Source organism: Branchiostoma floridae, chromosome 1, assembly GCF_000003815.2.
Source record: "Branchiostoma floridae strain S238N-H82 chromosome 1, Bfl_VNyyK, whole genome shotgun sequence".
In the NCBI taxonomy this organism is placed as follows: Eukaryota; Metazoa; Chordata; class Leptocardii; order Amphioxiformes; family Branchiostomatidae; genus Branchiostoma; species Branchiostoma floridae.
In genome coordinates, this window is record NC_049979.1 from 27,418,484 (window position 1) to 27,445,964 (window position 27,481).

General features: G+C 41.5%; 1 protein-coding gene and 1 long non-coding RNA gene across 2 annotated transcripts; both read right to left on the minus strand.

The window, feature by feature from the left end:
* Positions 1-1,083: 1,083 nt before the first annotated feature.
* Positions 1,084-24,601, minus strand: LOC118419024 (uncharacterized protein DDB_G0283697-like). Its single transcript, XM_035825250.1, has 7 exons — positions 24,348-24,601; positions 22,936-23,936; positions 20,307-20,482; positions 14,008-14,162; positions 11,799-11,980; positions 3,153-3,228; positions 1,084-2,430 (listed from the first exon to the last, which is right to left on the minus strand). Exons 2-7 carry the CDS (start codon positions 23,532-23,534, stop codon positions 2,293-2,295), a joined length of 1,326 nt encoding a protein of 441 aa, XP_035681143.1. The 5' UTR covers positions 23,535-23,936; positions 24,348-24,601; the 3' UTR covers positions 1,084-2,292.
* Positions 24,602-24,658: 57 nt separating this feature from the next.
* Positions 24,659-27,124, minus strand: LOC118419266. The gene is made up of 4 exons (XR_004831611.1): positions 27,058-27,124; positions 26,301-26,506; positions 25,393-25,427; positions 24,659-24,696 (listed from the first exon to the last, which is right to left on the minus strand). It is a non-coding gene; the product is annotated as an uncharacterized LOC118419266 (long non-coding RNA).
* Positions 27,125-27,481: the final 357 nt, after the last annotated feature.

Here is a 27,481-nt window from a genome sequence, read left to right on the forward strand (position 1 = left end):
CAGAAATATTTAACAGGCAATAGTAGGGCTGGGTACCGGTACAGAAAATTCCGGTCCAGGTCCGGACCTGATCCGGACCTGATGCAGTATGACTCATACCAATGGTCCATTTTACTACAAAGAAATCTGTTTGGTGGAGTATTAGACTTACACTGGCGTTTTAAAACCATACAACGCCAACTGCACCTGTACGATTGGCTGTAAAACTTGGTAGAAATTACTATAAATTCTACTCTACTTCACTCTTGTTATTTTCTTCCATCTGCAAGCGCTAAAATGTTTGAATGCCTGATAAAATAATCTGTTAACTTTCGAATCGGTCCAACATCCGGTCCACCTAATTTTTTCAGGTCCGGTTTTTCTGGACCGGTCCAATAAGAAAAAACGGTTTTGTACCGGTACGCAGTACCGATACCCAGCCCTAGGCAATAGGCCAAGTTGATTTGATCATATTAGATGACATCCACAGTTGCCGTGCGCATCAATTTTCGTCAGTTACGCACCCCCCCCCCCTTGGGTTTTCAACCATATGGTAACTTGCACAAAAAGCAGTATGCAGCATATTGCAAACACAAAAAATATAGAAAATCACGGCTTCTAATGATGAGATTGCCAAAAGACCAGAAGTCAAAGAAGATGTGAAAGAACAAAAACAAAGAACCCATTGTTCAGTATACAACACTTTGTGTGTTCAGTCATTTGTTCAACCTTCCTGACCACTAAGACCTCGTAACATTTGTAACTTTTTTGCAAGACATTTTTTTATTCCCACGAATCAGTTTTGGGGTTCCCAGAAAATGTCATCTATACATCATCATCATCATTGGTCGACGTGATCACACATCTTGGCACATGTTTACACACGACGGGGTTATACCGCCCCTTACGGGGTGACATACCCTTTCGCTGGCTAATTACAAGATGGGGATGCGCCAGGTCTCCAGACCGGGTGAATGATGCAATTCACCATGTGGCTGATACCAGACAGAGGTTTGCCAGGCCTCCATCCAGGTCATCTATACAATCAAATCAACATGGCCTAAGACATTTCTGACACAATAAAGACATATGCAAAACACATGGTTCTCATTAAAAAATTTATCCATTTATTGAGCATATCGTTTTATCAATCATTTTCTACAAAGATATCGTACTGTTAGCCTAGATAAAATGTACATAAAATAAACTAAAAAAAAAGTAAAAGGCAGATGTAGCCAAACTAAAATTGTCACCATCTTTTAATATGGAGTGTCAGATTTTTCAATGCACAATTCTTTAACGTCTCCATTTCATTTGGTGATTTTCCATATGATTCAACAATGTTTAAAATAGCACACATACACACGCATGTACTAAGTATGACGCTCTGAGTTAGGCATCTGACATACAACAATGTATTGACATTAGAATTAAAGTTGTAAACAAATCTTAATTTCACGAAGTTTAATTATGAAGGTGTCACTAGTTACAGATAAGTTGTAAAAGAAACAGAATGAATGCTTCTTGACGAAAGCACCACTTCCAGTATTACAATGTTCTACAAGCAATGTCAGCCCAAAACACTACATACTCATGGAAAAAGTAGCATCATTAACTCAAAATAAAAAAAGAAATGCTTCTCAACATAGTTGAGCTGTAAAAAAACAGAACAATTGCTTCTTTTTTACCAAAGCAGCACTATTACTACATGGACAAATGATGTTAGCCAGCAACATTAGATCATCTCATTGTAACTGAAAATTATACAACAGAACATGTCAAATGCTTCTAAACAGGGTTAAACTGTAAAGGAAAAAACAAAACAATTTTTGCTTCTTCTTGACCAAAGCGCCACTACTACTACGTTACTTCTACTACTGCATGTACAATCGATGCAGCACTTTTGTTAGCTGGCAACATTTATTTCCTTTAATCAAACTCATTGTTAAGCTGAAAAAGTACAAAACAAAATGCTTATTCGCCCAAAAGATTTGAGATGCTATCTTATTTGTACTTCTTCTTCTACAAAAAACAACATATTATGCTCATTGATTAAATACAGTAAAAAAAAACACATTTTAGTACAAAAATAATTCTCAAGTGATACTTTCAAGAGATGATGATGTTCGGCTCTTCAAATTTTTACATCTTGTGTAGTACGTTTTTATTTCATTTGGACAGTCTTCAGTCATGCAAACTGTTTTGGGTGGAAAATGTTTTGGTTTTGCACAAGGAGATTTTAATCTATGTAAATTAAATACATATGTCCATAGTAGAATTTATATACCCCCAAAAGAGGGGAGGGGCTAAGAGTTAATCTTCCATGTCTGAAAAATAGTCATCTTCTTCTTCTGAGTCGTCATCTTGGATGGGCTGAGCTGTCAGCAGCTTGGAGAAGTCAATGTTGGAAAGCTTCGTCTTTTTGCCTGCCTGGCGACTTCCTCCCAGGGTCTGAAACAAAAACAGTACAAGCAATGCTTTAGAAACTGAAATACTTTTAAATTATTCTGCCAACAGTTCTTTTATCATGATCTTTGTTAAAGAGGCCTTCATTTGTATAATTAAACAAGTTACATGTAACATGTGCCAAAGAATTACCACTACAGTGGAAGCCAGTTAATTGCACGTCGGATAAACGCACACTGCGGTCAATTGCACGGAATCTCCAAATCCCGTGGTGGTGCTGCCTAACTGGGCAACTTTGCATTATCGCACACACCGGATAATTGCACGGCGTTCGCTGGCAAATTAGTGTGCAATGAAGCAGCTTCCACTGTAGTGCTTCTAGGGTGCCAAAGCTCATACTTCAACTTGCCTATCTTTCATGCACTGTGATTGGTTAATCCATAAGATGAAAACTGCGTGATTACTGCGCAGAAGAGACAGACTCATCCGCATAGCCTGGTACTAGCGAGAGGTATCGTATGAGTAAAGAAAGAGACGGGAGGGAGGTGCGATAGGAGTAATTATTTGGGTCAAGATGAGGGCCAAAGAATTAAACCCAAAAACCTCCATTAGAGGAAAATGGATAAGAATCAGATTGCTGCATATGTTTAAGCCAATCATTGCGCAGAAAGAACTTTTGTTTTGTCAACACCAAACAAAGATCCACCCAACTTTCTCCAGTTGTGCTTTCCACTACCCCCTCCTCTATGACCACAATCATGACTCACCTTTATGGGGCCTCCATTGATAGCTTTTCCTTTCTTTGCCTTCTGCTGCTTGTAGACATACTTATCAAGATTGGACCTGCAAAAAAATTGCATTCAGACATCAGTACAATACATTTACAGAGGAAGGGCTAGTAAACGAGAGCCTCCTTGTAAATTTTAATACTGTAAATGCAGAAATGTTCGCCGTGGATTAATGTTCGCGATTTTCGCGGTGACCACTTTACCGCGAAATTAAAACCACCGCAAACATTTTTCTATTGTGGTATTAGACTGCAGTCTATGGTGTAACCGCGACATTAAATCCACAGCGAAAAGTCCTTTTTCCCGCTACCGCGAAATTAAATCCCCGCGAACTTAAATGCATTTACAGTATATCATGCTATTGAAACTAGTTTAAGGGCTGTTTGGACACTTCCGGGTGTGACCCCTTCGTGGGTGGTTCCCAGGGTATTTTTGAGCGCGGCCGGGCACCAGGTTGACTTTAAGTCAGACTTGAAATAAACACAAACAAAAATATCCGTAAACACAAACAAAAATATCCGTAGACATAAACAAAAAAACCGTAAATAACAACAGAAATATCTGTTAATACAAACAGGTGGTGTTGGTAAATACACACACTGTGGCAGACACACACAAAACAAAATTTCCATTTTTCCCGGAAGTAACTACAAAATGTATCCTTGAAGTCTCAGAAGTTCACCATTTTAACTGGTAGATGAAAAACTGCAGTGCGCACAGGAAAGGTCTATAACGTCTCCAGAAAAAACACGAGGGTTCATCGACTTGAGTAGCTTTACAAACTTTTTGATTGCTACCTTCCAGCACAAATAAACTCCTCTTTCAAGAAAATTAGTCTGCAACTTGCAGAAAAACAAAATTCATCCACTCACGTACAAAGTCTTTGATGTCTCTACCTCCAAGCCTCTTACTTGCAGAAAAACAAAATACCATACCGCCTACTGCCACGTCATTATTCCAGATAAAAGCAAAAGTCAGCACTTCGTCAGACTCATTCTCTCCGTTTTATACACTGCGCCACGGTTGTCAGCACAGTACGGTCGACAAGAATGTACGAGCAGCAAGCAGAGCCTGTCCGGACCCCTTTCTCTGGCCCCGGCAGCGGCCAAACCAGTGAGCCACCGTCCCAACCCCCTCCTATCTACCAGAGCGTCTCAAGCGGGCGAGTCTGCCATGGCAACGGTGCTTCTGACAAGTCGCAAGAAGAGCCAGAAACGTCCACTGACACGTACGAAGAAGCCGAGGCAGTGAAACGTGACGCAATGTTCACTGCAGGTAACCAGCGCTTTTGTTACTTGCCTTCTTTAGTTCCATCAGTATTGAATGTGTGTTTATTTGTAAAGTAATTCTAAAAATTAGTTAGATATCAGGTTTAATTTATATTTCATTAGTTGACATTTTGTGATTAGAGAAATTGCAAAGAAATTAGGTCTACCAATGTAGTTACCGGCTCCCTAAAGATTTCTTTTTAAATCTGTAAACACAAATAAGGCCACACCAATATATAATTTTATTGGTTATTTGTGGTTATTTTCGACGATGCATACATGTATATCACTTATTCAAAATTGGGGCTTTGCTAAAGTAATCAGGGACCACCCTAAATATTGATTTGTTAAAGAACATAAAAGGTTACATAAAATGTGCCAAGGAAATCTGAAAACTTATTATTTGTTAAATCTGTTGTTATCTATGTTGTGTAACTTGAGTAAGCCCCTCAATCTCTACACCCCAGACTTTTTGCAAAAAACAATTTTTATTTATTTTTCCACTAGCCTGATTAAATCTTGCTTATAGCAGCCCGCCAAACATCCGCCGGCGGGGAGGGGCCAGTTACAGCCCTGGACAGCAGAGTTTGTGTTACACAGACTATTTTTCCACCTACCAGTCCAATTTTTTTCTGAAAAACCTGAGAATCAACAAATTAAATTGGTGTGGCCTAAGTAAAAAAAAAAAAAAAGAATCAGAATGTTTTCAAGAAGGAAGGGTACCTGGGTATATTGTCGCATTTGGACCGTTCATACCCGTGTTGGTGAATCTGGATTAAACCAGGCACAAATAGAATTGATCCATATTAATAAACCCTGATATGATTGTTCTGAAATGTATGTGAAAATAATCTTTCTTCTGGAAAAACTCTTGCTTCTAGGTGGCTAATGCTAGGGTAATGGTTACAAACCTTTATAATTTGGTATACCGTTGTTCATTTAGTCATTTGTTTATTCTGGGCCATTTAGATTTCCAAATGAAGACAACTTTCCTCCAAACATTTTTTTTCTTGCAAGTTCGCACCAGTTTTACTTGGAGTTTCTCAAAAGATGTTAACATCATCCATTTAATCGAATCAATCGAAAGCCCTAAACTTAAATAAATGATTGTCTCTGCAGACCGCACGTGTCCGGGTGGAGCAAGCGGTCGCCGTTCTCACGCTCTCTGTAGCTTCATCCGCTCCCACCAAAGCTGCATCGCGGCCGGCATTGCTGTCCTGCTCAGCCTTACCGCTATGGGACTCGCTCCTATGACGATTATCAATAAAGAGGTACGACTATCTTGCAGGCTTTTAGCTGGGATTTTATAATAGGGAGTCCAAACGTATTGGTGAGTCGCAGTAAGTGACTATTGTAGGGGGGTCTTGGGGCATCCACCTTCCATGGTGCAGAGATTTGATGATTTTAAGTTAAAACAGTGCAAATTCTAAGGTATTCAAAGAGGCAATAATACTGTTACAGATGTCACAGTAGAAGACTGTGACCACAGATGACATGGTTGCATCCCGGGTCAATCAGAATTTCATGCTTGTCAGAGAATTTTCTCCCCAGTATAAGGTGTCCAGGGGCATCAAATTTCTTGTTATTCTAAGAAAAGTGCGTCCAGATGATGCGTTGACGCATGCCTGGCTAAAAGCCTGCTATTTTGTGTCACTTAAACTGCTATTTTTATGCCATTTTTGTTGCTATTTTACTGGCAAGGCTATCAAACTCTCTAGTTTAGTATTCTGACATACTTTTTTTAGGAAATATCCCAACTGTCCACCGCTTTCGACGCACTGAAGCACTACCTTGACGACATGTCCACCATTGTTAATGCCTTAAAGCACTATCATGACATGTCCAACACTGCTGACGCCTTGAAACGCGGTCAAGACGACATGCGCCAACTGCCCACCACTGTTGACACCTTGAAGTGCGATCATGGCAACATGCATCAACTGTCCACTGCTGTCGATGCCTTAAAACGCCGCCAAGACAACCTGTCCACCACTGTTGACACCTTGAAGCGCAACCAAGACGACATGCACCAACTGACCACCACTGTTGACGCCTTGAAGCGCAACCAAGATGACATGCGCCAACTGACCACCACTGTTGACGCCTTGAAGCGCCACCAAGAAGACATGCGCCAACTGACCACCACTGTTGACGCCTTGAAGCGCAACCAAGATGACATGCGCCAACTGACCACCACTGTTGACGCCTTGAAGCGCAACCAAGATGACATGCGCCAACTGACCACCACTGTTGACGCCTTGAAGCGCAACCAAGAAGACATGCGCCAACTGACCACCACTGTTGACGCCTTGAAGCGCAACCAAGATGACATGCGCCAACTGACCACCACTGTTGACGCCTTGAAGCGCAACCAAGATGACATGCGCCAACTGACCACCACTGTTGACGCCTTGAAGCGCCACCAAGAAGACATGCGCCAACTGACCACCACTGTTGACGCCTTGAAGCGCAACCAAGATGACATGCGCCAACTGACCACCACTGTTGACGCCTTGAAGCGCAACCAAGATGACATGCGCCAACTGTCCACGACTGTTGACGCCTTGAAGCATGCCCTGGACAAGGAGCGAGATCGAACAACCACTTTGGAGCAGCGTCTTGAAGAGATGAGTAAGAAGTTACTATATCTGTATGATTGTGTACTATTTGTGATGGCGTATATATGGCCGTTTATTTAGAAAAACACAGGTGATCTGTCACTTCTTCCTGAGCACAAGGGCTATCTAACACACCCAAAAGTCGTGACCATAGCTTGTTCAGAACACTAGAACGCAAATGTTCCACTGCAGTACCAAGAGAAGCCGCTAGGGGGCAAAAGTCTAAACATTTTCAGTTTTTTTCACACCCTACAAACACACTAAGCATGAAACCAATCCTTTCAGCCATCCTTGAGTTATTTTGTTGACCAACAGACAGACAAATTCTACTGAAAACGTAACGTTCCATAATTACTTTATGAAGGTAATAATACATAACTACATCTACCTTGCGGCAATCACACCTTTTTTTCAAATTTCATGTACCAGAAAATTGCCAGGAGGGAGATGGGTCATCCTACCGAGGAACAGTCTCTGTGACCAAGACAGGCAAGACGTGTCAGCGCTGGGACACGCTGCTGCCCCATTTTCACGTTTACAAGGATCTTTTGCATCCGTCAGACGGACTGAAGGAGAACTACTGCCGGAACCCAGATGACAGACATACCGAGGGAGTTTGGTGCTTCACCATGGATCCCAGCAAGAGATGGGAGCTGTGTGACGTACCAGTTTGTGGTACTGTCTGAGTCTGACGTACCAGTTTGTGGTACTGTCTGAGTCTGACGTACCAGTGTGTGGTACTGTCTGAGTCTGACGTACCAGTGTGTGGTACTGTCTGAGTCTGACGTACCAGTTTGTGGTACTGTCTGAGTCTGACGTACCAGTTTGTGGTACTGTCTGAGTCTGACGTACCAGTGTGTGGTACTGTCTGAGTCTAACATACCAGTTTGTGGTACTGTCTGAGTCTGACGTACCAGTGTGTGGTACTGTCTGAGTCTGACATACCAGTGTTTGGTACTGTCTGAGTCTGACGTACCAGTATGTGGTACTGTCTGAGTCTGATGTACCAGTGTGTGGTACTGTCTGAGTCTGATGTACCAGTGTGTGGTACCGTCTGAGTCTGACATACCAGCGTGTGGTACTGTCTGAGTCTAACATACCAGTTTGTGGTACTGTCTGAGTCTGACGTACCAGTGTGTGGTACTGTCTGAGTCTGACATACCAGTGTTTGGTACTGTCTGAGTCTGACGTACCAGTATGTGGTACTGTCTGAGTCTGATGTACCAGTGTGTGGTACTGTCTGAGTCTAACATACCAGTTTGTGGTACTGTCTGAGTCTGACGTACCAGTGTGTGGTACTGTCTGAGTCTGACATACCAGTGTTTGGTACTGTCTGAGTCTGACGTACCAGTATGTGGTACTGTCTGAGTCTGATGTACCAGTGTGTGGTACTGTCTGAGTCTGATGTACCAGTGTGTGGTACCGTCTGAGTCTGACATACCAGCGTGTGGTACTGTCTGAGTCTAACATACCAGTTTGTGGTACTGTCTGAGTCTGACGTACCAGTGTGTGGTACTGTCTGAGTCTGACGTACCAGTGTGTGGTACTGTCTGAGTCTGACATACCAGTGTTTGGTACTGTCTGAGTCTGACGTACCAGTATGTGGTACTGTACGTCTGAGTCTAAAATGATGTTTCTAAACTTTTGTGTTAAATGCACCATGCATTCCTTAGCGTATGAGACCACTATGAATACCTCAGTTTTCTGATTTTATGCATATTTTCTTACTGTATTCTTTTCTTACTTTCAAAACTTTCTTATTGTATGCTAATTTTCTTGATTGTATACTTAGGTTTGGGATATAATACTTGTATTTTCTCCTCCTGATTGTATACCATTTTTCTGATTGAATATCAGTTTTCAGATTGTATACCAGTTTTGTGATTGTATATATCAGTCTTCTGATTGTATATATCAGTTTTCTGACTGTAAACTTGTTTTTCTAATTGAATACCAATTCAAGGATTGTATACTGGTTTTCTGATTGAATACCAGTTTTCTTCATTTTCTAATTGAATATTAATTTTTTTGATTGGATACAATTTCTTCAAATTGTATACCATGACCAATTTCTAAATGTACTCTTAGTTTTATAATTGTATACCATTTTTTCTGATTCTATATCAGTTTTCTGGTTGTATATCAGTTTTCCGACTGTATACCAGTTTTCTAATTGAACACAGGTTCAAGGATTGTACACTGGTTTTCTGATTGTATATTAGTTTTCTGATTGAATACTAATCTTTTTATTCAATATCATTTCTTTAAGTTACATACCATGGCCAGTTTTCTAATTGTATTCTTAGTTTTATTGCATACCATTTTTCTGATTGTGTACACTTTTCATACTGATTTTATGCCATACTGGTTATATTTACAGTATTCTTATTGAATACCATTTTTATTCTATACCAGTTTTATTGCTGTTAACAAGATTTATGATAATTGTATAACTGTTACAGTTTTCTGATTGCATACACTACTTTTCGGATTGAATGTCGACGTTAGTTTCCTGATTGTATACCACTTTTATTGAATGCCAGTTTTGTGACTGAATACCAGTTTTGTGACTGAATACCAGTTTTGTGACTGAATACCAGTTTTGTGACTGATTACCAGTTTTGTAACTGAATACCAGTTTTGTGACTGAATACCAGTTTTGTGACTGAATACCAGTTTTGTGACTGAATACCAGTTTTGTGACTGAATACCAGTTTTGTGACTGATTACCAGTTTTGTGACTGAATACCAGTTTTGTGACTGAATACCAGTTTTGTGACTGAATACCAGTTTTGTGACTGAATACCAGTTTTGTGACTGAATACCAGTTTTGTGACTGATTACCAGTTTTGTGACTGATTACCAGTTTTGTGACTGAATACCAATTTTGTGACTGAATACCAGTTTTGTGACTTAATACCAGTTTTGTGACTGAATACCAGTTTTGTGACTGAATACCAGTTTTGTGACTGAATACCAGTTTTGTGACTGAATACCAGTTTTGTGACTGATTACCAGTTTTGTAACTGAATACCAGTTTTGTGACTTAATACCAGTTTTGTGACTGAATACCAATTTTGTGACTGAATACCAATTTTGTGACTGAATACCAGTTTTGTGACTGAATACCAGTTTTGTGACTGAATACCAATCTTGTGACTGAATACCAGTTTTGTGAGTGTGACTGAATACCAGTTTTGTGACTGATTACCAGTTTTGTGACTGAATACCAATTTTGTGACTGATTACCAGTTTTGTGACTGATTACCAGTTTTGTGACTTAATACCAGTTTTGTGACTGAATACCAGTTTTGTGACTGAATACCAGTTTTGTGACTGATTACCAGTTTTGTGACTGATTACCAGTTTTGTGACTGAATACCAGTTTTGTGACTGAATACCAGTTTTGTGACTGAATACCAGTTTTGTGACTGATTACCAGTTTTGTGACTGAATACCAGTTTTGTGACTGAATACCAGTTTTGTGACTGAATACCAGTTTTGTGACTGAATACCAGTTTTGTGACTGATTACCAGTTTTGTGACTGAATACCAGTTTTGTGACTGAATACCAGTTTTGTGACTGATTACCAGTTTTGCGATTGAATACCAGTTTTGTGACTGAGCACAAGTGTTGTGGTTTAAGGAATATTTGCCTTCTTGTTGTATGACGGACTTCTTTTCTTTCTTTGCTTCATAATTTATTGTACTTTTCCACAACAGTGGACAGTATGGTGAAGCAGACGTTCCTTGTTAGGATCACCATTTCAAGGCCACCATACCAATACAATGATAACAAAGTAATACATGTGGTACAACAAATAATGAAATATGAAGATGGGGTGAAGATATACGGCTCAAATAATACAAAAAAAAACCAGCCTGAGGAGTTTGATGGCACGTTTTATACAATGAATCCCTTCCTTTGATTTGTTACTAATATTCTGAATAAAAGTCATTGCTTTAGACTGACATGATGTGTATGTCTCTCTGAATGGTAATATTTGTGATAGCAAAACCTGTAATATTTTTTCTCTGGACTTTTTTTTTTGAAAGTGAAAAAACATGAATAGGCAGATCTGAGAAGCAACAAATAAAATTGTGACCCTAAGCCCCCTTGAAATACTGTAAATGCATTTAAGTTCACAGGGATTTCATTTCGCGGTAGCAGAAAAAAAGGACTTTTCGCGGTGGTTTAAAGTTTGTGGTAGCACCATGCACTATAGTCTCTTACTGCAAAGGAAAAATATTCGCAGTGGTTTTAAGTTTGCGGTAAAGCAGCAACCGCGAAATACGCGAAAATTAATCGACCGTAAAAGTTTCTGCATTTACAGTATTTTCCCATTCTCCTACGCAGAGGGGAGTCGTGTCAAAACTCCTTGGGGTCACCTCTGCTATCTGACGCACTCAGACAAGTTCCTAGCCGCCCTGCTTATAAATATTAATGTGCAGTCAGCCGTTGGGGATCGGGCATAGGAGGATGGTGCTATGTAAGGCGTAACATGATTGGCTGATAGCTTCCCAGGGGCCTATGCAAGATGGCTTTCATAAAAAGAAAGCCCAAGAAATTGCTATTCTCTGATTGGCTGACAACTGGTTTGTGGCGACAATGATAGTAACCGCTGGTAGGCCATGAGATAGCAGGGCCCCAATAGGCAGTTAGCTATCAGTTGGGGACCGTGTATAGGAGGAAGTATTTTCCTAGAAAAACCCCTAGTGTACATAAAGCAGCTCCTTACTTGTGCACCTCCTCGCTGATAGCCCCTGGTGTTCGGAGGCTCAGCCCCTTGGGAGTGGGCTCAGCGGCGGCGGAACTGTGCCCGAACAGCCGGCTCATCGGTGTCTGGAAGGCCTGTCTGGTCGCCACGTCAGTGTGCACGTCGTCATCCTCGTCTGCATTGTAGTCTATAGAGATAAGTCCCTGTAAACAAGGAACAGAGCATCAGAAATGGGAGAAGCACCTCATACCTTTTAAGAGTAAGTCGAGCCATGTTGATTCAATTACAAGAATGGAAATCCCCATCTTGATACAAGAGAGCGAATAGAACAAATTTTAAAGTTAGGCTAAAAAAGTTGCCTTTATTATGAAATCTACAAGTGGTCAGGAAGGTTGTAAAGACGAGTAAGAGGGGTGTTGTTACAATTCTTAAGTTGATATACACGCAAATGTAAGTGGACATTGGTTAGAGGTTCATCTACTTTCTGTGTTATCCTCTTATATAATGGGCCTTAAAAAGAAGAAAAAATGAGTTAAATGGAGCTTAATTTTCTTTCTTTTTTAAAGGGGGTATTTTGATGCATGTGCAGATGTAGGGCTCGAAATACTTTTTTCTGCATACCTGCACTGGTGCAGGTGGCTTTGAAAATTACTTGCGCCAGACAAATGTTACCTGCACCACTCTGAATTAAGGACGTATGCATCATACTAAAATTGTTCAGGAACCATTATTTCATACTTAATAGGTGGTAACAGTTAATCCAGCTAATAACAATCCACATGCACCTACCTGTATACCCAAGGAGCTTTTATCAGTAGGAGAGAGTACGGATTAGTTTCCATTGTTCGTATGTTCGTAGCGGGCGACAAAATTTTATTAACACCCACGTGTCAAAAACCCGCATCTGCATACATTTCACCCACGCAAGCTTTTGTTTTCCCTTTGTTTTGTGGTCATTTTCATGGTGGGGCGGCCTGGGGATACAAACATTGTGTGTAGCGATCTGATTTTTGCGATTTTGTCGACGATGTTGAACAGAAGAGTAACTTCGGAATACATACAGCGGCGGCAATATTCTCTCTGACTGAGGGTGAAATTTCAAAGCCATACGGCGACCGGACAGCGCCGCCGCTCGGGTACGGGCTGAGCCTAAAGGCAAAATTGTCTGAGGCAAAGTCTACGAAAAAAACTGGTAATATTCCTACAATTAATGATGACTGTGAAAAACCTGACTCAATGATCACAGGAACCAAGTTTTTTTTAAGTATGCAACAGATATATTTCATAAATCGATACAAATACAAAGTTCAAAATTATGCCTGGAGAACTCAAGACATTATATACGAAAACCCGATCGTAACGAAAACCATGAAAACTATGCTCTCCCGCCTTACTTTCACCTTATTCCAGGCCCGATGTATCCTCTAAAAACACGGGTGGTTCGACAAAAATGAGCAAGGTTCGACCAAGAATGAACACGCCATTTTACCGAGCACATCATCAACAGTTACGAAAAAATATCAGCTAAATGAAGAAAAACGTCATATTTTTTTAGTAGCCATCTGAAAATACATGTGAAAATTCATAATTCTATCGCAAGAAAACAGACCTCGATCCGCGAAAATAGGCCTAAACTGGCCCATGTTTGTTGTACGGCGAAGAGAAACATATCAAACTGTCCGCCATTGTGCCCTCTACCGCAAGATGACGTAGTCACATGCCTGCCGAGTTTTCCAAATAAGGGAATCGTCGGAAACCTGACCCACTTCGCCTCTTGCCGATCGGGCTTCGGGCTGGCTCGAGGGCTATGACGTAATGGCGTGGCTCATTAGCATAGAAACCGCGCCAACCGGCGCTACGAACATCAGATCAGACGGGCGCCGCGCAGGGCAGTAAACAAAGCCGGCGCTGCGGGATTTAACGGGCCAAACAAAGGCGCACAGCGGGCGGGTAACTCCATACTCTCTCCTCCTGATAAAAGCTCCTTGGTATACCATAGGACATTTATGTATAAAACCCAGTACATGGACTAGTGCAGGTAAGGTGCAGGTAGACACCAGAAATACCTGCACAGCTCCAATTTTACCTGCACTAACCTGCATATGCAGGTGGTATTTTGAGCCCTGTGATGTCATCATAGAATTGAGACAGTGTGGCCTTATTTGACCCCAAAATTGACAGAGTTAAATATTGATATGATATTTCATATACTTCCAGCAACATCTCATACCTTACTGATCTTTCTCTGCTTCTTGAAAGGAGTGATGCCATCTTCAAAGGCTTCGTCTTTGTGGCCTTCATTGTGCTGCTTCAGCAACTCCTGTATCTGCCTCTTCCTCTTCAGTGTGCCAGCCTTTCCAGTCACAACAACAGGCTTCTTAGGCTCTGGATACAAACACACATACATGTACAGTACCAGCATGGTAAAAAGTAACGTAATTACGAAAATTCGAAAACGTAAACACGGCGTAATTACGATCGTGTACACGTTTACGGTGAACACCAGATTACGGTGCCGCTAGCTCATTAACGCTAATGAGGTCGATAATGAGCAGCGTGTCCTCGCCGTAAGAACTGATTAGCGCCTTGATTTTACGACAGCGTGAATAGTAAAAATGCTGTAAAATCAACCTAAGGCAGCCTTCCGCTGGTGCAGTCTTTCGGGTTGCTAGCGGGCTTAGTACGTTCTCATTTGTATAAAATTCTTATTTTGGGGGGTAGAAAAGGCAATCTGCAACACAACTTTTATACTCTGAAGTGAAAACACAGGTTGGATTTATTCGATTGTGCAATCCATCCGAAGTTTTCTGCATTCAAAGCCACGCACTTTAAAGGTCGTTGACCCCGAAAGACGCAGCCTGCGTGGATAGGTCGTTGACCCCCAAATACACAAGGTGCGTGGATATTTGCGCGGCGCCTCTAGGAGGGAGCAGTATTAAACTTTATACTTGCTCTTCTGAATAGCTTGAGACAAAAAGAGGTGGGGAATAATCACAGTGCAATCGCCATTTTGATCGATTCATGCAAAAGTTCATTGTACAGATCAAGACAAGCCGGTTTGACAAAACATATCATATTCTATAGCAGATAAATAACACATTTACCGAGATCGAGATCTATTCTTGTCTTTGACTTTGTCTTGCACTTGTCGACAAAGACTGAAATTTTTGTTTTGTCTTCAACAATCCCTTGTAATCAGCTGCGAAAACTCGCACGCTGACGGGAAACACGCCCGTGTCGTTTTCCGAGAGCAGAAGCAGTCCTGGGTTACTTTCACATTTACTAACTTAAACAAGCCACAACACTAAATAGGCATCACAATTTTTTTATGTTGGAAATAGATTTGACAAAAATTGACCAAAAGTGGACATTCAATGTTTCGGCACACCCGTGTCGGCCAACTGAACGCGAGGTAAAAAAAGTTGACTTACACCGAGCGCCGGCCTTACGTCTAAACAAACACGCATGTTCCTTAGCAACACAGCTTTTCTGTACAACTCTTCAAATTGCAATTGATATAGCCAAAGATTTGATTAAAATTTGAGCGTTGTAACAAATAATAGCCAGAAATCGGAGAATCGTCTGGGATCTGGATAAAACTAAACTAGAGATTATGATATGAGATTTGATGCATCCAGCGCGAAACAGCAGCTCCGAGATGGCCACTACAAGTCAAATATACACTTTCCCACGGTGTGTCGTCTTGATTACATTGAAAGCAGATCGCGGCCTTTTGAAGATCGTGCTGCCCGCGCCGGACAATCTGAAACTTTGCCGATCGCAAATTCAATCATTTTTGACAGCCAATCAGCGAAGAGGAAAACTGATAGCAAAAATAAGTTGACACTTGTCGCGTATAAAGTAAAACGAGGTTCTGACGCTGGCGTTTGAAGAACCCTGAAATATGGCTCACAAAAGACGTGTTGTTTGTGTATAAAAAATAAATGAGAGACTTTCAGTTTCAAACCTAAAATCGATAAAACGGATAATAAAAAACGATTTATTTATTTCAGTAACCAGAACCTGGCACAAAAGATTAAATCCTTGCATTTGTAAATGTACATTTTTGTATAAGTCCAAATTTGATTTCTTTTACAGTTTTTAGTTTCTCCGGAAATGTCAGACAGCTAGTGCTGTCAAAATTGATTGATTTTGTCGCCGGCGCCCGGCACATATGATACTAGATCAAAGGACCGCCGCCCCGTACAACTTGGATGTAGGGAACTTCTGACGTTCTGTACTGGGATTCCCACGATTTAGGGGACGTTCTAATAGTAGCAGATGGGGACAATTATATCAAGAAATGTCAAATTAACTTTTTTTTTCAAAAGATATGTAATTTGACCAGCTTCCTTTGAATATGTAGGAACATTTAACAACCGTTATGGAATATTTAAGTTGGCATTTTGTTTATTTCAATGAACTTTAGAATCACCCCATGTGTGACGTTTCCCCCTATTATAATAGACTGGTCCAATACTAGTTACCGGCTACGCTCACTTATCGGAGGTTTTGCAGCCGGACGACGCAAGTTTTCGGTGCTAAATTTGGTGTGGCATTGTGATGAAAGTCTTGGTCGGGTATTTTGAGACGTTTTTTTATTTTTTATTTTAGAGAGACGGAAACACCATCACAAAAGATGGAGTTTTGTAAATCGAGGCGTAAATTTTCATTCAAACTGTACCTGACTCAAGTATGACCAAGGACTTTGGCACAAAGCAATATCACCGACTCAAGGATGGGGGACGGAGTGATCATGATGTAATATTCCCACTACAAATAGATCGCTACGTGCGAAGTTCTCAAGGAGTATTAAATAGATCTGTGGACTATTTCAGGCATGTATGGTTCGCATTAATGGACTATTTGTACGTATAAATTGACTACATATAATGCTTGTAATATGAATATATATAGGATAATGTGTCTGGTCATAAGCTACTATTTCTAGATAAATTGACCATTAATTAGACGGCATTAGCTACTTTTCTAGGTTACGAATTTAGGTTTTCGTCGGCCGCCCTTTTCCTTGAAACACTGCTGCTCGTCGAGGGTGCAACTCGGCATTAAGACCTACCTGTTCTCTTGGGTCGGAACATCGCCATCGGACGTTCCTGGTCGTCGGGCAGTCGACCTACCTGTTCCTGGCGGAGCTCTTGGGACGGAACATCGCTGACGGCGGCTCCTGGTCGCCGGACAGTCGACCGACGAAATCAATACAGGGCATACTTTTATCCTTATGTGTTTTTAATGTTGTTGTTAATCGTATTTTGTCTGTGTATCTGTTCAAAGTTTTGTTGACGTAACTAACATTATATGTACTTCTACTATGTAGTTATACATCCGTCGCTACTTTTCTAAGCTAGGATAAATTAAAGGGATTGGGTTTCCATCCGTTGGCTTCCTCGGCCCACTGCTGATCGTCGAGGGTGCAGCTCCGCCAACAAGACCTACCTGTTCCTGGCGGAGATCTTGAGACGGAACATCGCTGACGGCGGCTCCTGGTCGTCAGACAGTCGACCAATGAAATCAATACATACTTTTCAGTAACATAGCATACTTTCATCCTTATGCGTTTTTAATGTTGTTGTTAATCGTATTTTGTCTGTTCAATGTTGTGTTAGCGTAACTAACCGTACATGTTCAAAGTTGTGAAGTCGTAACTAACATTACACTTACTTTTACTATGTATTAAGACTTACGTTAGCTAGCTACATTTCTAAGCCAGAATAAAAGGATGCGGATTTCCATCCGTTGGCTTCCTTGGCACACTGCTGATCGTCGAGGGTGCAGCTCCGCCAACAAGACCTACCTGTTCCTGAATGAGCTCTTGGGACGGAACATCGCTGACGGCAGTGGCAATTATACTCCTCTGCCGGCTAAACTCCTTCCCCAGCTTATGTTACTGTTTTATGCCACGGAGGAATCTGCTTGGAGATTACGCTGACGGCTGCTCCTGGTCGTCGGATAGTCGACGCAAACTTACTGCGGGGAATACATTCAGCCTTGCAGCTATCCTAGATTCTTATGTCCTGGTTTAACAACTGACACCAATATGATTGCAATAACTGTCACGAGCGCTTAATTTTGAAATATTGATATAAGCAGTAAGGATAGCAGGAAGGAGTACATCGTACATATATTTAAGAAATTATTTTTTTCCGATTCATGCTGCAAGAACTGTTTTTTTTGGGGGGGGGGGGATATGAATGAGCCCTTGAACGAAAACGAAAATTATACAATCTACCGCTTGTAAAAAAAAAAGATCGCCGTAAACAGTGGTGACGATCTATTCCCATTTTAAACTTCGTTTATTGATTTTGTTATCTGCAACTACACTGTAATTGCGAACTTCCCAGAATTTCCGGTGAAACTTTTAAAGCTCTTTTTGAGAACACTGAAGACCCCGGGCCCATTCTCTGGACTCCTATATACATATACACTACGTCACAACATGTAACGTTTAAAACCTGGAAGGTAAGTTTATATCAGATTTTCCATCATCATTCTGCTGCTACCCGATCGACCATCATCTATTCCAAATGTTGGAAATATGTTAGGTAAATCGCTATTTATAAAATGTGCTAATGTATATGAAGAAGTTTCGTGCCTTCGTCATCACGATACATGTCGTTCCAAAATATATACGTCGGTACTTAATATCGCTATCAAGTAGAATAAACCAAGAAAAAAAAAAAAACACGGCGGAAAAACAAGCTCTGTGTTTATTGTTGTAACAATGAATGAATGAAGACCTTTATTGCGCATTTTTTTGCCATAGCGGGCTGTTAGAGTTAAAGTGCAGTTCGCGCAGGCCCGATCTTTGAGAATTGAATATGCCGACAAACTCAAAGAAGCCGCGCCTCGGCCGCATGTGTCAATCAAATTTAGCGTCGCGGTGGGAGGGCACGGGTCAGACCCATTTTTTCTACAATTCTACCGTCCGGTATCTTATAACATCTACTAAACACGCAAAAACATCTATTAGTTTCGACTTCAACAATGGAGGCCTCATATTTCCACTCAAAACCCCAAAGTTTGCCAACATTTTCCACTTTGCAAACGCCACACAAAACTGTATACACGGCTGTGACGCCGTAATTACGGCGTGTACACGCCGACTGTGTGACATGCCGAGGAGAAAAGTGTCTCACTATGGCATTTTTGGACGTTTATATTTAATAGGAAGCGAGGACGTAGTAGTTATAAAATAATTGCACCATTCCAGATATGTATTTGTCGAACCTTAAAGATATTCCTATCAAAATTCGAAGGTGGTTTTCCGAGCGCGCGCTGGTGTGTGTTCCCGATCGCTGATCATGCCCGGCGGCAATATCAAACCCGCCGGTGAAAACCGGTTGAGTTATATTTTCGGCAAACAGGAGCATTTTTATTGTGAAGTTGTATCTGGTTCCGTATAATATTTGAACACACGTATTTATGCTTCGAGAAATACTTTCAATTCATACAAGAGAACATGGTTATGAGGATTGTTCTGCTATGCAGTCTACATTTTGTTCGGAAAATCACAAAAGATCGGCTCGCGATTTACTAAGTACTAAAAAACAGTCTAGTTATGTTACGCATGCGGCGGTACCCCGCCCTCCGGGTCAGGCGCCGCTAAATTTCTGCCGCAAATCATGCTGTTTGATTAATAATTAATGACGTTCTCATGAATATTCCGTGTACACGGTGTTCAAAACATGAATCTTCTGAATATTACCGACCGGTTTCCACGTGATACCGCCCCGTAAATACGGCCGTAATTACGATCGTATTTACGGCGTGTTCACGATTACGCACACCGTAATTTACGGTAAAGTTTACCGTGCTGGTACTGTACATGAGTTGCCTTGCTAAAGAAGGCTCCACACCTGAGGAATTGCCAAAAAATTAGTCACAACAACAGGCTTCTTGGGCTCTGGATACAAACACACATACATGTACATGAGTTGCCTTGCTAAAGAAGGCTCCACACCTGAGGAATTGCCAAAAAATTAGTCACAACAACAGGCTTCTTGGGCTCTAGATTGAAGAAAGCATATTGAGTAGCTAAGAAGGCTCTGCACCTGAGGTATTGCAAAAAAATCACTGGACACTAGGGGTGTGTATCAATACAGAAAATTCAGGTCCAGGTCTGGTCCAGGTCCAAAGGATCAGGTCCAGATCTGGACCTGAACTTGGACCTAATTGTCTGTAAAATCTTGTGTTGGGCAATACTCAAAACAACGGACGTCCATTTTGCTAGTACAAAGGATTCTGTTTGATGGAGTATCTGACCCAACATGAGTGAATGCCTGCCGGAAATATTTGTTCATTTTTAAATCAGTCCAAAATCTGGTCCACTGATTTTTTTCAGGTCTGTTTTTTGGAGGGGTGAAACAAGAAAAAAAAAGGTTTTGTACCAGTAAACCGCACCGGTACTCATCCCTACTGGACACAACAATGATTTACATTAAAAACAGAATGCACGCCCTGCAATAGTTTATGCCAAGTTGCGTCTGGAAATGTTCATAAACTTTTCAGTACCTTTCTCTGCCCCACTGGCCTCTCCTTTGTCCTTTGCGCTGGCTGTTTGTTTGGCTGTACTTGTAGACGTCATCTCCTGATACCTGGCCTGACAGTCCTCTGCAGTGTGTGTCCCCACCATCACAGCAACCTTCTGCCACATGCACTCATCCTCCGCAGATGTGCTGTTTATGGCACTATGAGAACAGAACAGTAGTAAGTTTTATCACACCATGAAACTGTCGACCAAGCAGCTAAGAACTAGCTGTAGGCTTGGAGTACATAGTGTATAGGACATAGTGAGATTTAAATGGTAACAGACCAGTGTTCAAAATACTTGTTTCAGCCAGGTTGCTCAGGCAGCAACTGAGTCAAAAGCCAGGTTGCACCTTCAACATTTCAGGTTGCCCCGGCCCACTTCCAAGCTATTATTTTTGTCAGCTACATACTTATCCATTATCTTTTTTTCCAGGTACATGTAACTACTTATGTTCAATCTTATCAAGAAATAAATACAACATCTCATACATGCAGGTGGGGGAAAATCTATGTTCCAACTGCAAAATTTCAGGTTGCACAGTGCGCTACCTGGGTAGCCCGGTAAGCGATAAGACTGACAACATATTAGGGAAATACCTTTATCTCCTAAACCTACACAGTGCCAACCAGGGTTGTTGCCAGCCTGCAATCATTTTCCATCCCTTGATTTTGAATCATGATTCATATCGAGCGCCGAAGGCACAACTCCTAGGGGGATCTAGGAGCATACTCCTGGGAAAGTTTTCAAATCTGGCACTTCTGAAACACTATTTCCTGCATATTAAGTTTGCTGTTAGACTAAGCTGTTCAAAGGCACCTGTTTTGGTGAAAAATTACACAAGGGAGACAGTTTTATTATATATTTACATATCTATTTTTGTCCATCACAGGGGACGGAATGGGCAAAAATTTTTTCCGTCCCCAGCTGCAAAAATCCGTCAAAGGACGGAAGGATGGGTGCTGGCTACAACAGTGTCAGGTCAATTCCCCGTCATTCACTTTCCCCGTCGGTGGTCTGGATGTTTCCCGGTCAAGTTATGGAGGTTATTACAAGTTATTACAAGTCACAAAAGTTTTGTCAAGGGTTTTATCAAATTTCTTTTTATAGAGACTAGACCTTTGTGAGTTTTTTTTTACCTTGGATTACCGGCACTCAACTGATGCACGAGAAATGTTCGCATTGCCAGCTCCGCCATCTTGGTTATTTAAACATGTTGCAAACCTCTCGTGGGTACCTTTTACTGACTTTGTAGTTTGTATGAGTACATGGGCAGACTTAAACCAAACCCTAACATGAAAAACAACTGTTTGTGTATTTCAAAAAAGATATGTTGGTAGATTTACGAGGGATTCGGACTGAAAGTGTAATCACTCGGACGGTATGGTGTTGTCCAACTGAGGACGGAAACTATTTGCCGCTACAAGCTGTCTGAAAATGCTTTCCAAGTAATGAAATATACAATCAAGTAGTCCCTTAGGGTTCCGAACAAGAAAGATGTAATGTTTCTTCAAAATTTGTGCAAGAAGCACGAAGGGAAATATCCTGACGGGGAAAGTGAATGACGGGGAACTGTCCAGAAAACGTTACAACCCTGGTGGCAACCCTAAGATACCGTCAAGCCTCCCCATCTACGTGCAAGCAGTCGAACCCTTGCCTGACAGGGAACAACAGACAATAAACTGGATAATGAGTGGTTTGCAATGTTCTTGCACGAGGGCTAATTGCAACTTGAAACAGGAATTATAGAAAATCTATACATACGGTGAAAGATAACAATGGTGACATGTGACTATTCTAATAGTAACACCTGGTAAGGATTTATTTTTGGAGGGAGTGCGTGCAGGCTACGTGCCTCACTCTTTCCTAATGAGTGGGTTTTGTGAAGTTAACAGGGCTGTACAGTAGCTTTCGCCAAGAAACGTTTGGCAATTATCCATCAAAATAGCTCTTTTCATTAATGTTGCTTAATGGCATCCTCCTACGCACGGTCCACAACCGGCTAATCGCCTACGTGAGGACCCTGCTATCTGAAGGGCCACCCCCGGTTACTGTGAGCATCGCTACAATTTGTACAAACCAGCTGTCAGTCAATCAGAGAATAGGCCTTTCTTGGACTTTCTGTTTACGAAAGCCATCTCACAAAGACCGCTGGGAAACTATCAGCCAATCATGTTACGTCTTACATTACCTCCGATCCCCAACTGCTGACTGCGCATATAAGGGTAAGCTCATTAACATTTATAAGCAGGGCGGTCAGTAACTGATCTGAGTGCACCAGACAGCAGAAGTGACCACAAGGAGTTTCGACGTGACTGTGGTCCCTCTGCATAGGAAAATGCTCAATGGAAACAGAAAGACATCAGTTGACAAAAATATCAAATGACAACCTGGGCTCAGACATGTAAAGGGCCATCCCCTGCCAAAGACTGGGGCACAATTTGTAGAGAAAAAAAAGTAGAGATGACCACTACTATTTTTTTGTTTTGCACTGTTCCTGCACATCGGAGTATCAAATTCAGCATTCCCTTATACTTAATTATAGATAAACACAGGGTCTTAAACATTGATGGAATAAAAATAGCTTCATCGCATATTTCCAAAAAAATGTACCTGTAAAGCTTCTTTTCTTCCTCCAGAGTCCAGGACGTCTCAGACGCATCTCTACCCTGTTCTTTTCCCTGTCTTCCTTTGCAGTCTTCAGATGACTTTTTGTCCGTCTTTCTTTGAGACTTATTTGTGTCCTGTGTGCTTTCACACTTATCCGTGGCGTCATCTTCTTGTTCAGTTGTACTTGTTTCAGTTTCCTCTGTCTTCTTGTTACCTGCTCTCTTCTTCCTTTGGTAATGTCGTTTTCTTTTGCCTGGATTTTTTTGGGCTTCACTTTCTTCCCTTTCTGTTTCAGTGTTATCAGGCATACCTTTAGCTTGCTCTTCTGCACTGCTTTTGTTGTGTGCAACTGTGGATTTTTTGGTGTTTCGCAGACCCATCCTGTTACCTCTCTGCCTCGCAGTTGGTTCCTCCTCACTCTCTCCCATGCTGCCTTCAGCAACATCTTTTATTCTTTGTGACGTTCGAGACGTGCCTTGACTGGCGGAAGACTGCGCTCGTTTACGGCCGCGACCTCTCCTCGGACGTCCCCCCTTACCTGTTTCTTCAGCCTGACTTTCCTCATCTTCAGTCAGATTCTTGTGTTTGCTTGGAGCTTCCATCTTTTCGTTTGTCTCTGTGTTCTCGGAACGTTCTCCGCTGACGGTAAGGCTTTCTTTCTTGCTTGGCCTCCCTCTTTTCTTGGTCGTGGTAACAACAACTTCTTTGGCTGTCTGCACATTACTGGTTGACTCCTCTTTCCTTGGTCTTCCTCTTCTTGCCCCTCCCCTAGTGGCGACCTGTTTCTCTGTAGAGGGTTGTTGTTCAACGCTTGCGCCGTTGTTTCCACCGTCTTTACGTGACCTACCCCTTCTCTGTTTGCTCTCGGAAGTCTTTCCTTTCCTCTTGTCTTCTGATTCACATTGAGGAGGTTCTCGAGTCTTTGGCTCCTTCTGGTGTGAAGACTGGTCTCTCTTGCGAGCCGATGACTGGTCTCTGATGTCCTCTTCCCCACGTTTGGAACTCTACAATAAAAGGAAAGAATCGGATTTTGCAGTTTCAAACAAGCGTTTTCTAGAAAGGAAAAGCATGAGTTGGGTAATTGTCAAGGCAAAAGAGTGGTGCCATATTTAAAGTGGGAGATTTTACAACGGGGAAAATTCTAAAATTTGAAGACAAACAGGACAACTGAGTGTGAGTAAGAGGTGTTTCAATCTGGCATTATTTTTTCAAAATCGAGAAACGAGCAATCAAATTGGTACATGTATTTCATGCTGTGCAAATACTACTGTAAATGCAGAAATTTTCGCAGTGGATTTTTATTTGCGGATTTCGCGGTGGCCACCGAAAATATTCATAAGACTCCATTTTCCTGCTGCCGCAAAATTAAATCCCCGCGAACTTAAATGCATTTACAGTATACTCCTATACTATACCTTGAAAGGATCGGTTGGTTTTGGAGTGCTGAGGATGTCTTCAGGTACCCCCTGTGGTTTCTTGTTTCTTGTGTTTCTCCGCAGCCTTGAGTTCTGCACATTACTGAGTGCCTCTCTCCCCTTCGGTGCCCCAGGTGTGTCTAACAGTATATCTGTTCTGATAACCGTGTCATTCTCCCCCTGGACTTCCTGTCTGGGTGTCTTCTTCACTGTCAGGAGAGTTGTGTCTGGTTCTGACTGGTTGGATCTGTCCCGGGGAATGCGTGGGTCTTTGAGCTGGGCGTTTGCCGTGGCGGTTTTTGTCGCACGCCTGCTGGCAGGGCGGCGCTTGACGGTGCCTGGAGTTCCGCTGAGGTAAAACAAACAAGACTTCTACAACAACAGCAACCACTACCAACAACAACAACTGTGTTCATTGGGTGACGATCACGGACAGTCATCCTTCTGACGCCTTATCGACCACTACCAACAACAACAACTGGTTACACCAGATAGCAACATCAAACAACACCAACAGCAACATTTTACAGCCAATAGTTTGCTCAAAATACTTTTTAGGTTACATGCAACATTACAGGTTGGTGGCGTCACAGTAAATACAGCAGCTGATTCGGAAACTGGCACATTCACCCAAAATGTTCTTGTTAGAAGCAAACAAAGCATAATCATTGTAATGTAGATACAATTGCAATTTTTCATGTTTGCTTTTCTGCTTCTCAAAAAAAAGTATTTCTTGAGCTGTGCTTCCAAGTTGCAAATCGGCTGCTATGTTTACTATGAAGCCACAAACAGAAACTAACTTGCTTACTTGGCAGCAGGAGCTAAGAACTGGAAGGATGGTTTGGACAAAGCTGGTTTGGAAGATTTGACGTCCAATAATATCAGAAGGGTGTATATTTTGTACGAATGTCTTTGTTCATTGAAAGATAGTACTGCTACTTCTGAATGTAAACAGGAAATGACACACGTTTTTTACATGCCCAGCACTTAGATTGGATCAAACATGACAGTTCTAGTAACATCTACCATAACTGTTCACACCTACCTTCTACTGTCTTCTAGGTCATCTCTGTGTACAATCTGAAAAGGAAGAATCAGCCACATATCACAACACTGTAAGGGCAACTCATTGATACACCAACCATGTCTGTGCTTCTTAAATTTATATTCTGTATGGATCACATAACTGGTAAACTGTCCCAAACACAAATTGTACATGAGGCAGCCCACTCTTAGGCCATGTTAATATGAATATCATGGATGACATCAGCATACACATCAACTTTAGTCCAATTACAAAATAAAAATCTTTTCTACCATACTGTGAATTGTACAAAGCTACTGCAAATATATGCTGGCAAAGTTGCAAAGAAATATCAGAAAATGTTGTAGAATGCCGAAGTAAAAAAAAAAAAATGTTACAGAACAAAAACCAAGAATCTATTGATTTGTTTATTACTATACCATAATTGTTCAACCTTCCTGACCAACTTATGTTTCCTACTGAATGAATCTTTTTCTTCTTTCGCATCCTTTAAAGTTTAATCAATTTTAGGGTTGTATGTCATCAATATAATCAAATCAACATGGCCTGATGGTAAAAATTCTGTATATATATATGTACACACATAATATACCTTAGAGAGAGAGAGAGAGAGAGAGAAAGAGTGAGATAGCTGTATGCAACTGATAATACGGTACATGTACAGAATACTGTAAATACAGAAATGTTCGCAGCGGTTTCATGTTCACGGTTTTTGCGGTGGCCACTTCACCACGAATTTAAAACCACTGGAACAGTGGAAACATTTTTCCAGGACAGTAAGAGACTACACAGCATGGTGCTACCGCGAACTTAAAACCACCGCAAAAAGTCCTTTTTCCTGCTACCATGAAAGTAAACCCCCACTAACTTAAATGCATTTACAGTATAACTGCTACAATGTAACTCACCAAGCCTTTGACAGTTCTGAAGCTGAGAAATGCGGGTGACATGGCCAGCTCGTCACTACTGGTGCAGTGGATCTTGACATTGTCTTTCTCAATGACAACCCTCTGGTTGGCCCACCATGCCATCCTGGGCTTTACCACACGTCCGCTACGCGACCGCCCCAAGGAGCCCAACACGTTTTGTACCGAGTGTGGCGGGACGTCGGGGACTAGGAACAAATGGAAATTCAGTTCATCATTTGGGTGTAAAAGTCAAAAGTAATTCATTTGCTGTGGAACTCAGGGCTAAAGACACTACCTGTATCACTTTACTTTCAAAGTTGCATGTATAAATTGTTTACAATTCTCCTGTTTTTGATTATCATAAAACTTTGTGGTAAATGGTAATAAATGCACAATGGCCAGGTGCTCCTTACAAAAAAATGGTTACTTGTGCCAAATAGACTGTATATCAATGGCGAGATGCTCCTTACATTTTTTATGTTGAGGTTGTCACTTGTACAGGTTTGACTGTGTATCAACGGCCAGGTGGTCTTTATCAAGTTTATGTGGAGATATTTACCAGTACAGGTTTGACTGTATATCAATAACCAGGTGATCCTTATGTAGAGGTGGTCACTAGTGCAGGTTTGAATGTGCATCACGTGGTCTTTGTAAAGAGGTGGTCACTAGAACAAGTTTTGACTTTTTTGATAACGCTGGGTGCCACTGTGTAGAACTCAACACTGTGATTGACTTTGGAACACTAAAGCATGCATACCAGCTCTTGTTGACTCTCTCACTTTGTGATGAACCTTCAGTTTGTTGGTGTTCCTCTGTCCTTGACCTTGCCTGCAAAAGAGGAGGCAATCAGAGATGGCACACTTTGCCCCCAAACTAATTTTGGCTTCTGTATTCAAGTGATGATGTCAAGAGTGAATCAAAGGTGGAAGAAAGATGGAATCTACCACCGTCGAGTTTCAAAGGGGGTTGATTGACACTGATGTTTAAGTGCCACCTTTGATTCACTCATGACATCATCACACTTCCAGATTCCAGTACATCATCACAGTGAATCAGTCATCTGATGAAGGTTGGCAGGGTTAAATAAAGGTAAAAACAAGTCTGACTGAAAAAAAAGTGTTGGAAAAAAGCTCAAATTGTACAACTATAGTGGTAGCACTTCTAAGAAGGTTTCTAAGATC